A 15,240-nucleotide genomic window follows, 5' to 3' on the forward strand; every position below is an offset into this window, starting at 1 on the left:
CTTTTTAAACTCCTTTTTTATTGCAAATCTCTCCTGCCACTGTATCATCTGTGAATCTTATGGCTTACTGTAGTTCTTCTTCTTAATTCTTATTATTACTCGTAACATGATTAAAAAATTAAATATTTGAATGTTCATTCAAAAATGATCCCATCAAACAGAATGAGGCTGATCTAAATTTCTTCTTTTATGTTATACCATGTTAGTTTTCTGCAGCAAAAGAGATGTTTGCTAGTTTGTTTCAATGAGGAAATATTTAGCTCTTGATTAGTGAGACACTTCTTTTGTTGCTGACCAAATGTAACCCAAACATTCTATCCACACTTACCAGAGAATCTTACTAACCCTCTGAGAAGTGTAGAAAGAAAATAATCAACCTGTTTGCTTGTGTTTCACTGTAAACTGCACCTCAAAATTATTAACTGATGTACCTTGCAGGACACGGATCTAGGTTGCACTCCTGAAGTTTTGGCTTTGGCTTGATGTTTTCAGGGTAGTAGTGGCAATACTGATCCGCTACCACTCGACTGCTTCTCAGATCATAGCATTCAGCAGACGTAAGCTGATAACCTTTAAAAAATCCAGATTGAGTAAAGATAAAGACAGCTATGCAGTTCCACATCAACAAGCAAATATCATCTACTGATCTGAATAACAGTTACTGTAGGTCTCATGGGCAGACCTGGTGCACTAACATTCCTGCAAGAAATGTCATTTATGGTTTGTAATGCAAAACTAAGACACAGCCCATTCACCTTCCAAGCATAACCAGATCTGCTAGCATAATATATCTTGTTAGCAGACCTTACAATGAAAAACATGTTGATTTATAGCCAATGTACAGTTTCCAAGCTGATTTTTTGTACAATGATTTTTTTCTTATGAAAAACACCTTCAAAATGAAAAAAATTAAATGTCCCTTCTTTGATAATATACATAAACAGTGATGGCAGCAGTCTTGAAGCTCAGAGGAGCTGCACTTAAATTTTTTGAAGAAGTTGAGGGCCACTGTGGATGGGAGATGGTACAAATAGGGCTGTGTTACATGTACTAGTGTGATCTCTCTCTCTCTCTCTCTCTCTCACACACACACACACACACAGAGTTAGTTATGGGTGCTTTCATTGTTTTATTATGTATCTTAAATCTATTTTAATGACTGCATTAGTGAACAACGGTGGATCAGTTTCCATCCATTCTCACTAAGGCGGCTCCTAAAGCTGCAAAGGAATTTGGGGCTAAATACAGCCCTGGCTCTCTGACTGCTCATCCAGTATGACCATACATGGGTATACATCTTAAGAATACAATTCAAATATCATATATTATATATATTTAACGCCAGATACATAACTTAAAAATAAATCAAATACATATAAATTATCATTCAAAGTTGATGGATACTGTTTGCAGTTGGTGGACGTTGTGTCATTTGTAATTTGGCTGTGCTTCCCTGTATATGAAAGGTGATTCTTTGCTTCTGCTTAGTTCATGACATATTGTGGTATTTTATGCTTCTCTTTTAGTGATTTAATGCACCAGATTGCTTTTTTTCTATACAAATCTTGAACTTCTAAGACTGAGTATAGAAAATGAACATAATAAAGAAATAAAAAAGAAAGCACAAGATCTCCCTAGCTACTCATAAGTTCTGGGTGATTTATCTTTTCCCTTGAAGCACAGCTTTGCATTCTTCAATGAAAGTTTCCTTCTGCGCATTTTTCTCATTTCCCATCTCTAATTTCCTATATGGGAGTATCAGCTGTTGTTATCTGATTTCAATTACCAGAAGCCAATTGTCTCTTCTGCAGAGAAGGTGCTACTATCCTTGACCACAAAGACTGGACAGCTCCCTCTGAGGCTTTATTTATGAGCCATGGTGACAATTACTTCAGTGAAATGGAGTCTTCAAAAATTCTTAAACAGTCAGTGGAAAGGTCAAAGTATAGGCTTTCAAGTGCACTAGAAATTCATTACATATAGTGCTCAGTATCATACATTAAGTTATTAACCTTTCCCCCTTCATTTGCCTTAGGATAGCTAACTTGGATGTCATACTTCAAGCTAGTTACAGGTCTGACAGTGAATATACTATAGAATTAGTAAAACGAAACTGGTTGCCTTGATAAAATTATAGCAATGCTACCTGGACAGCAAAGTTCAGCCATGGGCTGACTTTTTAAAACCTACTCAGTCAAATCAAACCAACTCTGTGTTGGCAGATGCTGGGAAAGCCTTTAGCCCAGGAGAGGTCAAAAAAGTCACACACCAAGCATTTCTATAAAAATATTTATTTACAGAAAGCAAAACAAAAGCAAAACATATTTAAAGGACTTAGCTCCCTTTGGAGCAAGCCTTGCTTGGCTACATTGCTGGCAGAGAAAAAAAAAAAAAAAGAGGAAGTAAGAAACAAGTCCGGCAGGTTTCCTCCCCCCAGGCTATTTTGCATGAAGCACGTGAGAGGAGACAATCAAATACAACCTCTTCACCGGCCAAAATGACTAGGTACAACAGCAGCTTAATCTATTAGTAGGAAAACCTCAACACTCTGAACGATAACAATGGATGCACCAGATGTAGTGACACACTCCTTGCCATCATCACTTTTCATCTAAAAATCCAGAGACATCAACGGTCAAAGAGCTGTTCCAATCTATGGACCTGCTCTTTGTGCCACTCTATGCATATTATAAACCCTGACCCCAAGAATAGATTCAAATTGATCTTTATCCCTTCTGTCCTGTTTTGATTTTATTTCAGCTTAGATACTCTTTCAATTCCTTACTAAACCTCGGCAGGAATCAAGGAAATAAACTATTTTTGAAATTTAAAAAAATGCATGACTTCAACTCTTCTTTCACCACAGAAAATATGAGTATACAACGATTACCTTAAGGAAATATCTTTTTAAATTGTATTCAGTAATTGGTTTTATAAACGTGGGATAATCAGGCAAAGAAATATAGGCTGTGAAGTAAGAGCACAAAACAAAGTATAAATGATATTAAAACTGGGATTGTAAGTATCTAATGAGTCACTTTTCTATTTGGTCTTTCCAAAAATACAATTTATTTTAGAAAGAGCAGCTTGAAAATGAGACATGAGAACTATTTCTTCAAAGATCTTCTTAGAGGTAGCTGCACTGTATTGTACATGAATGGTAATTAAAGACAAATCAGCATTTCCACAATTTCAGAATAAAGAGTTTACAAACATTTACAACCAAAAATGAATACAAGAAAGGATGGAAGGAGCTTATTTCCATGAAAAAAAATAGAAACAAAAGTAGTTGATGTAGATCAGCGCTGTTTAGAACTGCAGTGCAGAACACAATGACATCATTCATTACCTCCACCACAGGACGCAGAACAAGGAAAGAAATCAGTTTCTCTCCACCGGTGGATAATAGGTTGATAGAAAATAAACTGAACTGTACTGTCGGCAGCACCAACATAGTGGATCTGAAAAGAAGAAAAGCTATAGGTAAAGTTATTAGTCTGTAATCCAGGTATAATTAGAAAAATGGCTTCTAAAATATATTAGCAATGTAGAATTAAATTGTAAAAAGTTAAGGCTCTCCGCCAGTATTTCCGGATAAGCAAGTTCTGTACCAAGAAGCAGCTACCATAAATTTAGCACTCTTGCAAAGGGGCTTCAAAATGGGTAAATGGCAATTCAGCATTTAAATAGATGCATTGTGCAATGTTTGTCTTTAAAGCTATAAATACTGTAATCTTTTGAGTCCTGTCATCTGTCTTGCAGTGCGGGTCCTATGTTATCATAGCTAATAATTTTCATCTTTATTGGTTAGCCTCTTCTATTCACTGGGCACAGAAATCATTACTCCACAACAATATTTTCTCTTAAAATGGGGTAATTACTGTATTATGCATTTTACTCCCTAGATAAATAATTAAGCAAATAAAAACATCTGAATATCAGCTTCCTAATACTATCGCAAAGAGAAGTAATGTCTTTCTAAAAGCTATCAGAGATGTTTTGACAAAGACCATTCAAAGAAGGCCGTTTCAGTATTCCCAAGCCAGAATCAAAGATGTGGACCATAGGTTTTCAAATATAATGTTTCCAGATAGGGCTGGAAAAAGACTTACATGGGAACCCTGGGAAACTTCTGCTGGTCAGTACAGATAAATATTTACAAACTGATGTACGTGTACTGGGAACAAGAAGCCGAACATTTCCAACCAACGTGGGTTTTGCCCTTGCATAGGTCTGGGGAAGGCTGATGTAGATAACCCTGAGCTCACACCTCTGTTTAAAGTAAGTTCCTTTGCCTGTTCCCTTGGCTCAAAAATTATTCTACTGTTAGAAGAACTAACTAAATAAATAAATAAGAAAAAGGAAACTAACACACAAGGGATAGTATTATTTTTTTTTCTCAAAAAAAGAAGAGAAAGGCAATAACAATACTTAAAATGTATAGGTTGCAAAAAACAAGAAGACATAAAAGAGGAAGGCAGAAGTGCTCGAGACATGTTGAAGGATATAAAAGTTTTAGTTTACTGATGAGAACATGCAGCTTTCTTTTAATCAATTTAATAGTGATGTATATTCCCAGAAGGAAAAAGGAGCTACAGCTGAAACATTACATGTTTCCTATGCAGTGGAGGAGGCCTCTTGTATGGATCACTACCATTTTGTTCAGCAAAGGCTTCTAATTCCTTGCATTAAGATAGTAATATATGAATCACACATGGATCTGGATTCACAAAGAAGTCCAATGGATCTGGGGAGACATACATAGTGTCAATGCTCTTAGCTCTTTGAAACTTCCAATTTGAACACAGACTAGCAACAGCACTGGGGAAAAATTGCTAACTAAACATAAAAGAAAAAAGAAAGAAAAAGAATTAAACCAATAGTGTTGCCTGAACCTTAAAAATTTCATGTGTGTGAGGTCCCAGGCAGAGCATGATAAATGAGGAGAGAGATTACATGGGGCCTAAGAGAAGGGGTTGGGAAAGTTCCACATCAAAAGTCAGGAAGACATAACAACCTATCTCCCCAAGGAGTTTTGTTGTGTTGTCTGCTTGATTATCTGTCTTCTCTGACAAGGAGAAAAGACAGATGCAGATCTTTCTCCCAAACGAAATGGGAAGTTATACATACAGCCTGGACCACCACCACCCTTGGGTGGGAATATGTTGCAATTACCACAGATGGAAAAATAACATTACTAGGAGAATGAGGGAAAAGAAATCAGACAAACTGATGTTTATTGTTTCAAAAAGGATACAAAAAGGAATAGAATTATTACAAAATTGTCAGAACTTCGGTGAGAGATTATTCTTGGGCTCTGCAGTGTGCGTGCGTGTATGGGGATATCAGATATTGACCAGCTGGTTCTGAACTTGGTTGCTCACATTTCCTACTTACACCAAACGGTTCTGACTATCTTTGCTCATATTTTGAAATTTACACTACCCCTAAAAGCCTAGCTAAGAATAAGAGCTTACAATATTGAAACAAAGTAGTCTTTGTAGATTCTCAGGTACTACCCAAACGTATTCCTCAATAAGTTGTAGAGATAGGGGCATGCCAAGTATTTTCATCACTCACCCTGGTAAGTGTGATGTTCCCCTTGTCCCATAAAGTTGTCTTCTATTTGGGTTACAAATACAACTAATAGCTGTCAGCTGTGATTAAACACCATACTGAATTGTAAATAAAAGGGCTCTTGATAAAAATCAGAAAATGAAGAAATCATCTGATACTTGGAATTAGAATAGGGAATGGTGATTTGAAACATCCTTGTAGTAGTTATAATGACACTGAATACCCTGAAGCATGTTTCAGTTTTAATCAGATCAATCTACTTCCTATCATTGAACTGAATTCTCTGGATTTTGGCAATAGAGACCCATCAATTTATTTCTTCCTGATGGACTTTACTGTAGCCTGACCTAAGATGATACACAAAGGTTATAGTTGCCTCTCAATTAATTGATTAATCACTGTGTGCCATTTACATTTCCCAATTCAGTTGTGGTATTAATCAAGTTTATCTAGTTATTAAATTGTTATCAGTGGAATAACTATTAGCAAGTTAAGAATTAAGGTGGTTGCTAAATGAGGACTACTGGTATGATATCTTTTGCTCCAGAAAAGCTCTTGAAATATTTATCAGAGTGGGTCTGAATATTTTCACTTAGCAAAATTAAGTGACCAAATTAGATATAATCCCAGTTTTGAAAGCATTACATCGAAACTAAAGAGATTTATTAATTTTATTAATGGCAGGTTCCTTTTGCTCTCCTTGAATTGCAGGATGCAGATGTAGGCAAAGAATCATCGTTTATAATTCATGAAGCAATGGTTACTACATTTGGTTTGGATAGGTCACATTTCCATAGAAGGTATTAATCCAATTGCTCATTCCTACTACTATTCCTACTATGGGCAGTAATTCTTCTGCTACATTAAAGGAACAACATTTTTGTGTAATAAACATCTATTTATTTATAATTTTTTTAATTATAGAAGTTCCAGTTGTTTTAAAAGTCTGGGAGCAGCAAACAGAGAAAGTTTGATCCAATGGGAATTTGTATGTACTGTGAGGAGAATGCAAGAGGGTTCTTTTGTTCAGGAAGGGGGTAAGTGTCATGAATACTGATGGTGAGCAGGAGGGGGCCCCTATCCAGGGGGAGAAACACATGCGTAGTTTAGAGGCTCTGAACTTTCCTTCAAAGAAACCCAGAGCAGACCTTCTTGGGTTTATCTGTGAAAGTTTCCCATGGTCTTTCAGTTTGGCAGGATTTTCTGTCTAGCAAAGTAGGACAATAAATCACTAGAGACTCAAGCTACCATCTCAGCATGGTTCTTCGCTCTAAGATAGGACAGAAAGGGATCCCTGGCGGCAGGTTACAGTAAACCAAAGTAAGAGATTAGAGCAGTGTTTCTCAACCTTAGCAACTTTAAGACGTGTGGACTTCAACTCCCAGAATTCCCCATCAACATGGCTGGCTGGGGAATTCTGGGAGTTGAAATCCACACGTCTTAAAGTTGCCAAGGTTGAGAAACACTGGATTAGAGGAAAAGATATCTGGTTGCAGCCGGAGAAGAGACACAATAGAGTACAGATTAGGGACACCAAAAGCTAATCAGAGCATGGTGGGATAAAAACTAGGGAAAACGATTTAGAGCACAGAAACAAAACAAGTGATGCGAGTAGGTAAAAGCATGGTATAAAGTAAAAAAAGGAGTATAGTCAAGCAGTACAAACATGCGTGACATGATATGAGGTGCAGAGCAGACATTTAGCCCAAAGGAAGTAGCTGTTGGTCAAGGATTGGTGGGGGGAATAGAGAGGGAAACTGAGTCCAAGTCCAGCAACATGAGGCATATGATCAGTGACTGCAGAGATCAAGGAGGAAACAAGAGAGAAAAGAATTTGTGTTGTTTGGCTGGGAGAGAGAAAAATCAACTTGTATTTGCATTTTGTCACATCCGTATATGAAGCCAATACTTAGCAATAAAATTGGGAAAGTGAAGATCCAAGCCCCGCTGTTTAATTACCAGGATTTCACTTTTTAATGAAGTTCTGAAAGATTCTAAGCAAACTTGAGAAAATAACAATGAATCTTGACTTATATATTATATATATTATATATATATTCATATTATATTATTAATATTAAAAGTATTACATCCTAATATATTGTGCTACTAAAAGTACATGTCCAGTGGTTTCATTTATTCCGGGACTATAGGAATAATTGCGTAGAATGCAACCTACACAATTTCTTCTATGTGCATTGTAACAGTCACTACAACCTTGATAAATTTCCAGGCTAAAAACCTAATTTCCAGAAAGATAAGTCTGTATCAGACATATATAATTGCACACTGGCATTCACTCTGCCTCACACAAGTAGGCCAAGACTATCTGAAGAGTGTGATGGACTGTAGCCTTCTTTCCAACCCAGAACTTGCAGGTGAAGAGTATTTCTTGCCTCTTCTTCACCTTAAGATGGGAGAAAAGCATCTATGTTGTTTGGCTACTGGCCTGCCAACATGCTTGGAGTCAAACCAGAAGACAGAGACTTCACTGGCCCTATTCAGTCCAGGCTTAAAAGTGCCTAAATCATGTAGCAATGAAACCAGCACAGCCAACCACCTATCCCCTTTGCAGCATAATTTGCATTTCTATCTGTCAGAGATCATGGCATCCAACCATTTTTGTTGGAGTCCTCCAATGTAAAACTGATGGCACCCTAAACATGATACAGCTTGTACAGCTTATATCTGAAAATCTCCAGGCCTTTCTGAGCCACCTCCATCTGCTCCAAAATGTTTTATTTTCTTGTAATTCTCAAAGGCTTACATTCCATTGTGCCTTTTAGCCTCTCTATAGTATGTATATTTTACTTTCAGCAATGTGTTTTCAATTACTTGGAAGAATAGGAGAAAATTAATGAGAGGAAAACATTAATGGGAAGAAACAACTTGATTCTTACTGCCAGTTCTACACAAAACAGAGCTTCCAGGCTATCAGATGATTTCTCAACCAAAGCTAGTTTGCTCTCTGTAAAGAACTGCAGAGCTTAATTCTGCTCATTTTATACCTTTAGCAATTCAAGAGGTTCTCCTGAATTAAATAATTCCCCTGAGGCAGTTTTGAAAGGGGGGGGCAGAGGTCTAATGTGAGGATTTAATGCAGCATAAGCTCTTATAGACTATGTTACTTGCAGTAATCTAGGAAGGAAGTAACCTAGGAAGTCTAGCACATTTTACTTGCAGGAAAAACATCACATTGAACAGTTACAGGACTGTGAAGACAATGTCATAAGCATATTTACCACAAAGCAGGCATAAATATTGCAAGCTATATTGTTTGTCAGTTGTTCAATTTCTCACCTTTACAGTGAAATCTGCAGTGAGAGGGCCAGGCATTCTCAGTATCTCTTTGTCTGCCAATTTCTGGAACTCAACAGAAGAATTATCCACAATAAAGGATCCTGTGGAGCTGAGACTGTTTTCACCCTTCACACCTTGCAGAGTTTTGGTTTCTAGATCTGACAAATGCAAGCACATTGAAGAGTCATATACAATTGTTTCCTTGGCACAAAGAGAGAAAGCCACCAAGCAAAACAATAGATATGAAGCATTGTTTAACCTGATTTTATTAATCAGCATTTTATTAACACCTTCATCCATTCTACTTTATACCATTTTTTCTTGTTTTCTCTTTGCTTCTATCTACTAATATACTGCATTGTGTAAGACAGAACTATTTCCATTAGAGGTAGCATTGTGTTGGTGTGTAAACACATGCAAAGGATTTCTCAAGACTTAATCATGCAGAAGACAGAATAGTAGCCCCAAACTCAATATAGTGTAGACACAGTGCACTATATTTTCATAATGTGTCTTCCACAGTGATTCAAATGTCATTCTCCATTTTACAAAAAGCACTCACAATATTGTACCAATTAATCTAAGGATTCTTGATGGATTCATGAATATCACCCCTTCTTTGGGTTGAGGCTGAACTGCTACCCCAGCCAGTTTTGAGAAACTGGAAATGCATGGGGTAAGAGGAGAACATGCAAAGGAAAACAGTGGCTAGTGCTGTTTTGGATAGAGCACACATACACACAGCTTTTGACTATACTAGAAAGATTATTCCATAGATGGAACCACAGATTTATGGTTTATCTAAACCATGCATCTATGAGATATAAACATGAAAAGTCATGATGAAATGTAGCAACAAATCTGGATCTTTTGGCTGTAATAAATCTTATACTACATGTAGTGACATATTCTTTCTATGAAAGCTTTTTTAGAAATCAATGCTTTAGGCTTTATATTTCTTTTTTTGTAAGTTTACATTATCAAGATTTATCCAAGATCAGCGTAATAAAGTACTCATTACTTGCCACAGGAGATTTTTTCCAAGTACATAGCAAGATCACGATCTTCATGACATGTATATTCTGCCTACTTCCTAGGACTACACTCATTGCTATATATACTTTCAGAGCACATTTTTTACCATCTCATCCAACTTGATGCCTCAGATATGGTTAATTTTGCCTTTGTACTCCATTTTAGTCATGCACAATATCTCTCTTCTTCTTGCAAAAGCCTACTGATATACATAATACATACTTTAATGTATTATATTGTTTCCTTTAATATATTTGCTTTTTCGTTTATCTCATCACCACTGGTTGTCTATATAGGGGCATATGAAATGAATAGGGGAGAATTATTACCCAAGTACATATAGAACCTTTGGTAAGTCTGTTAATAGTATATATCTATTCCAACTACAGTTTACTGGGATAAACTGGTTCTCGGTTTAGAGACTTATTGGAATTTAATTTCTACCTTACAAGACTGACATTATCCTTCAGGGTCTTTCTAGAGTCCTGAAAATTATATTGTATCATCCCCTATGAATCCCCTGGATTTGCTGTGTACTGCCTTGTCTCTATGGGAGCTTGACACTTCCCACCAAAGAAACCAAAAGTAAGCCAAGATGAAAGAAACATTCTTGGAAATTCATAGTCTTGGTAGAAGCATCTTCAACTACTTCCTTTTTGTTAAACAGATTTTTCGTGACTGGGCACACCCTCCATGGCAACAATTTTTTGAACAGGGGCAGTCCTTGAAAAGCCATTTGTAACAGTGCCTGTGATACTCAGTGGCCTAAAAAATTGATTCTACAAGTTTCTAGGAGCAATGGTTTCTATCAGCTTTTACACGAGCCTTGAGACTTCATAGTGAACTTCCCACTTCCTAATATTGATCCTCCTAGCAGCTAACATGTGGCTAATAGTAAGCAAGAGAGCACAGAAGTAAAAACCAACTCTAAGCCTTTGCAGCCATCTAACAGTAGTCCAGATTTTGGCAGCCCAACTCTGGTAGTTCTACACAGGGACTTCTGCTTCATGATGTTGTTTATTCGTTTAGTCGCTTCCGACTCTTCGTGACTTCATGGACCAGCCCACGCCAGAGCTTCCTGTCGGTCGTCAAATCCCTAGGAACCCCAGGGACGAGTCCATCACCTCTAGAATATCATCCATCCATCTTGCCCTTGGTTGGCGCCTCTTCTTTTTGCCCTCCACTCTCCCTAGCATCAGCATCTTCTCCAGGGTGTCCTGTCTTCTCATTATGTGGCCAAAGTATTTCAGTTTTGCCTTTAATATCATTCCCTCAAGTGAGCAGTCTGGCTTGATTTCCTGGAGGATGGACTGGTTTGATCTTCTTGCAGTCCAAGGCACTCTCAGAATTTTCCTCCAACACCACAGTTCAAAAGCATCTCTCTTCCTTCTCTCAGCCTGCCTTATGGTCCAGCTCTTGCAGCCATATGTTACTACGGGGAACACCATTGCTTTAACTATGCGGACCTTTGTTGTCAGTGTGAGGTCTCTGCTCTTAACTATTTTATCATGATTTGTCATTGCTCTTCTCCCAAGGATTAAGCGTCTTCTGATTTCCTGACTGCAGTCAGCATGTGCAGTAATCTTTGCACCTAGAAATACAAAGTCTTTCACTGCTTCTACATTTTCTCCCTCTATTTGCCAGTTATCAATCAAGCTGGTTGCCATAATCTTGGTTTTTTGAGGTTTAGCTGCAAGCCAGCTTTTGCACTTCCTTCTTTCACCTTCATCATAAGGCTCTTCAGTTCCTCTTCACTTTCAGCCATCAAATTGGTATCATCTCCATATCTGAGATGATTAATGTTTCTTCCAGCGATTTTAACTCCAGCCTTGGATTCCTCAAGCCCAGCATGTCGCATGATGTGTTCTGCGTACAAGTTGAATAGGTAGGGTGAGAGGATACAGCCTTGCCATACTCCTTTCCCAATCTTAAACCAGTCCGTTGTTCCGCGGTCTGTTCTTACCGTTGCTACTTGGTTGTTATACAGATTCTTCAGGAGGCAGACAAGATGACTTGGTGTCCCCATACCACTAAGAACTTGCCACAATTTGTTATGGTCCACACCGTCAAAGGCTTTAGAATAGTCAATCAAATAGAAATAGATGTTTTTCTGAAACTCCCTGGCTTTTTCCATTATCCAGCGGATATTGGCAATTTGGTCCCTAGTTCCTCTGCCTTTTCTAAACCCAGCTTGTACATCTGGCAATTCTCGCTCCATGAATTGCTGAAGTCTACCTTGCAGGATCTTGAGTGCCACTGTTCGGTAGTTTGAACATTCTTTAGTGTTTCCCTTTTTTGGTATGGGGATATAAGTTGATTTTTTCCAGTCTGATGGCCATTCTTGTGTTTTCCAAATTTGCTGGCATATAGCATGCATTACCTTGACAGCATCATCTTGCAAGATTTTGAACAGTTCAGCTGGGATGCCGTCATCTCCTGCTGCCTTGTTATTAGCAATGCTTCTTAAGGCCCATTGAACCTCACTCTTCAGGATGTCTGGCTCTAGCTCCCTGACTACACCATCAAAGCTATCCCTGATATTGTTATCCTTCTTATACAGGTCTTCCGTATATTCTTGCCACCTTTTCTTGATCTCTTCTTCTTCTGATAGGTCCTTGCCATCTTTGTTTTTGATCATACCCATTTTTGCCTGGAATTTACCTCCAATGTTTCTAATTTTCTGGAAGAGGTCTCTTGTCCTTCCTATTCTATTGTCTTCTTCCACTTCCACGCATTGCTTGTTTAAAAATAATTCCTTATCTCTTCTGGCTAACCTCTGGGATTTTGCATTTAATTGGGTATATCTCCCCCTATCACTGTTGCCTTTTGCTTTCCTTCTTTCTTGGGCTACTTCTAGTGTCTCAGCAGACAGCCATTTTGCCTTCTTGGTTTTCTCTTTCTTTGGGATGTATTTTGTCGCCGCCTCCTGAACAATGTTGCGAACTTCTGTCCAGAGTTCTTCCGGGACCCTATCTACTAAGTACAGTCCCTTAAATCGATTCTTCACCTCCACTGCATATTCCTTGGGAATATTAGTGAGCTCATATCTAGCTGATCTGTGGGTCTTCCCTAATCTCTTTAGTCTGATCCTAAATTGTGCCATAAGAAGTTCGTGATCTGAACTACAGTCAGCTCCAGGTCTTGTTTTTACCGACTGTATAGATGTCCGCCACCTTTGGCTGCAAAGGATGTAGTCAATCTGATTTCGGTGTAGAATATTTAAAACAAACAAACAAACTCTGATTACCTTGGGCCAGTCATTCTCTCTCATCCCAAATCACCTCACAGGGTTGTTGTTGTGGGGAAAATAGGAGAAGGAAGGAGTATTAGGTATGTTCACCGCCTTGAGTTATTTACCAAAACAATAAAGGCGGGATAAAAATTAAACAAACAAACAAACAAACAAATCCAGTGATGAAAGTAATAGACAAATTGCCTCAGGACAAATCCCACCTTAACCTAGTGGAAGATACTTGCTCCTCCTTTGCACTTCTAGACACTGGTTTCTGTAAATGCCCTTTTCTCCTGGTCTCCTTAATTCTATTGGCAGCACAGCTCCAAAGTGATAATGTTTATTAGTCTGAGAAACAGCATGCATGTCAAAAAAAAGCCGCAGGAGTACAGGCCAGGCATTCTCAAAATATTACTTATACTTACTACTATATCTTGTAGGTAAATACTACAGATTTTCCCCTCTTTTATAGTTTATAACCTGCAATCTGCTGATAAATTCTCACAATTATAAATGTCATGCATAAGAACAAATGCATGTACCTAGGGTAGCTTTTCAAGCATACATAGAATATAATCCATATATAATCCCTCAGTAAATGTTCTTAATCATGCCAGCGTGAAGGTTTTTTGCAAAAGTTCTTTGCCCTTTTGTAGTTTTACTATTGCTTATCTTACAGTTGACAACCAGCTGCGGGTCTTTACTGTCTCTATAGGACTGGGTAGTCTTTTAATTCTAAAGGACATCTACTACTCTAAAATATCTACATGCTGTGCAGCTACGCTACAATATTTTCAGTTGGAGAAAGAACGCCATTTAACTCCTCCATTGAAAAAGGGAGATGTGAAACTTGCTGAATATTCCTGCTGTTTGGAATTCTGTGCAGACGGAGAACAGCACATAATGTATTGAGGACAAGCAAGGCTAAGAATCAAGCATGACAACTAGGAAGAGAAGCATTCTGTACAAAACTTTTTCTGTATATGCAGCATACAGGAAAGTTAGAATGCAATTGCTCAAAATGTCGTGAAACGTTTATTCTGCTCTTTTCTATCACCTTACGTTCTGGTGAGCGACCAGTATGTTTTCACCATGAGTCTCCAAGTTGAGGGGAACAAACTTCAACTGCCAACACAACACAGATCTATCCGCAATTTTTGTTTTACATTTAGATTATCTCTTCTCTTTCAATCAATGGTTATACGAATGCCCTCTCATAACTCTTGTCAATCACATTCTGAATTCAGAAAACTGAAGACCCATCCAACCAAAATGGCTCCCGAACTTTTTCCTTCCTTATTTTTATCTTGTATGGGTAACAACTTTAATAGCATAATCTGGTTGTTGATTCCTTTATGTTCTGCTCCATGAAACAAGGTAAGCGTAAGAACAAGCACTAAACTCATGAGCAATTCAGCTCAATAGCAGGTTAGCCTTTATTATATTCTCATCAACCGATGAAACACATTTGACAGATACACGCACACACTAACATATGAGTGGAAAATTAGAATGATGGTTTGAAAAAGCACTGTACTTTCATATAAACTAGGGCTACCATATTTGGTATTATTGTTTTTATTGTTTTATTGGTATTATTGTTATTTAAACTTGTATGCTGCCTGACTCAATGACTCTGGGCAGCTCATAACAATCAAACAAGGATATTACAATAAAATCAATAAAAAATAAAGCAAAAAGATGGCATCTAGTGGTCATCTGGACTTTTGCGGCCTAGGTATGGTCTCCCTATAAACATACGTAGCTCCTTGTTCATGTTCCAATGTCCCTAAAAAAAAGGGAGCCATATAGCCTTGTTTGAAATAGAATTCCAAAGGATATTAGAAGTATTTCAATATTAAAAATGTATTTTTACTTACATAAATGATCAGGACCTTTCAGCACTAGCCGAACATGACGACTTCCATAGGGAATAGCAACAACCGTGTCATCCACTGGATTGGGGAGGCGGGGAGGTAAAAAAACCACACATGATCAACAAGCCAAAGAAGCTCAAACAAGCAGAGAAAACTGTTCTTCATGGGAAAATTGCAAGCCATATTTTGGTCACTTAAATAAAAACACTCAAATCCAAT

The 15,240-nt window shown here is 37.8% G+C and overlaps 1 protein-coding gene across 1 annotated transcript in view; it reads right to left on the bottom strand.

Annotated features, from left to right (window-relative positions):
- ADAMTSL1 (ADAMTS like 1) overlaps positions 1-15,240 on the bottom strand; it is a 588,401-nt gene that overhangs the window by 125,125 nt on the left and 448,036 nt on the right. The window contains exons 7-10 of the mRNA XM_063295031.1: positions 15,025-15,099; positions 8,878-9,035; positions 3,350-3,461; positions 432-570 (exon numbers count right to left, since the gene is read on the bottom strand). Of these exons, the coding sequence (XP_063151101.1) occupies positions 432-570; positions 3,350-3,461; positions 8,878-9,035; positions 15,025-15,099 (484 nt within the window). The remainder of the gene's footprint in view (positions 1-431; positions 571-3,349; positions 3,462-8,877; positions 9,036-15,024; positions 15,100-15,240) is intronic.

The sequence above is a fragment of the Candoia aspera genome, chromosome 2 (genome assembly GCF_035149785.1).
Source record: "Candoia aspera isolate rCanAsp1 chromosome 2, rCanAsp1.hap2, whole genome shotgun sequence".
In the NCBI taxonomy this organism is placed as follows: Eukaryota; Metazoa; Chordata; class Lepidosauria; order Squamata; family Boidae; genus Candoia; species Candoia aspera.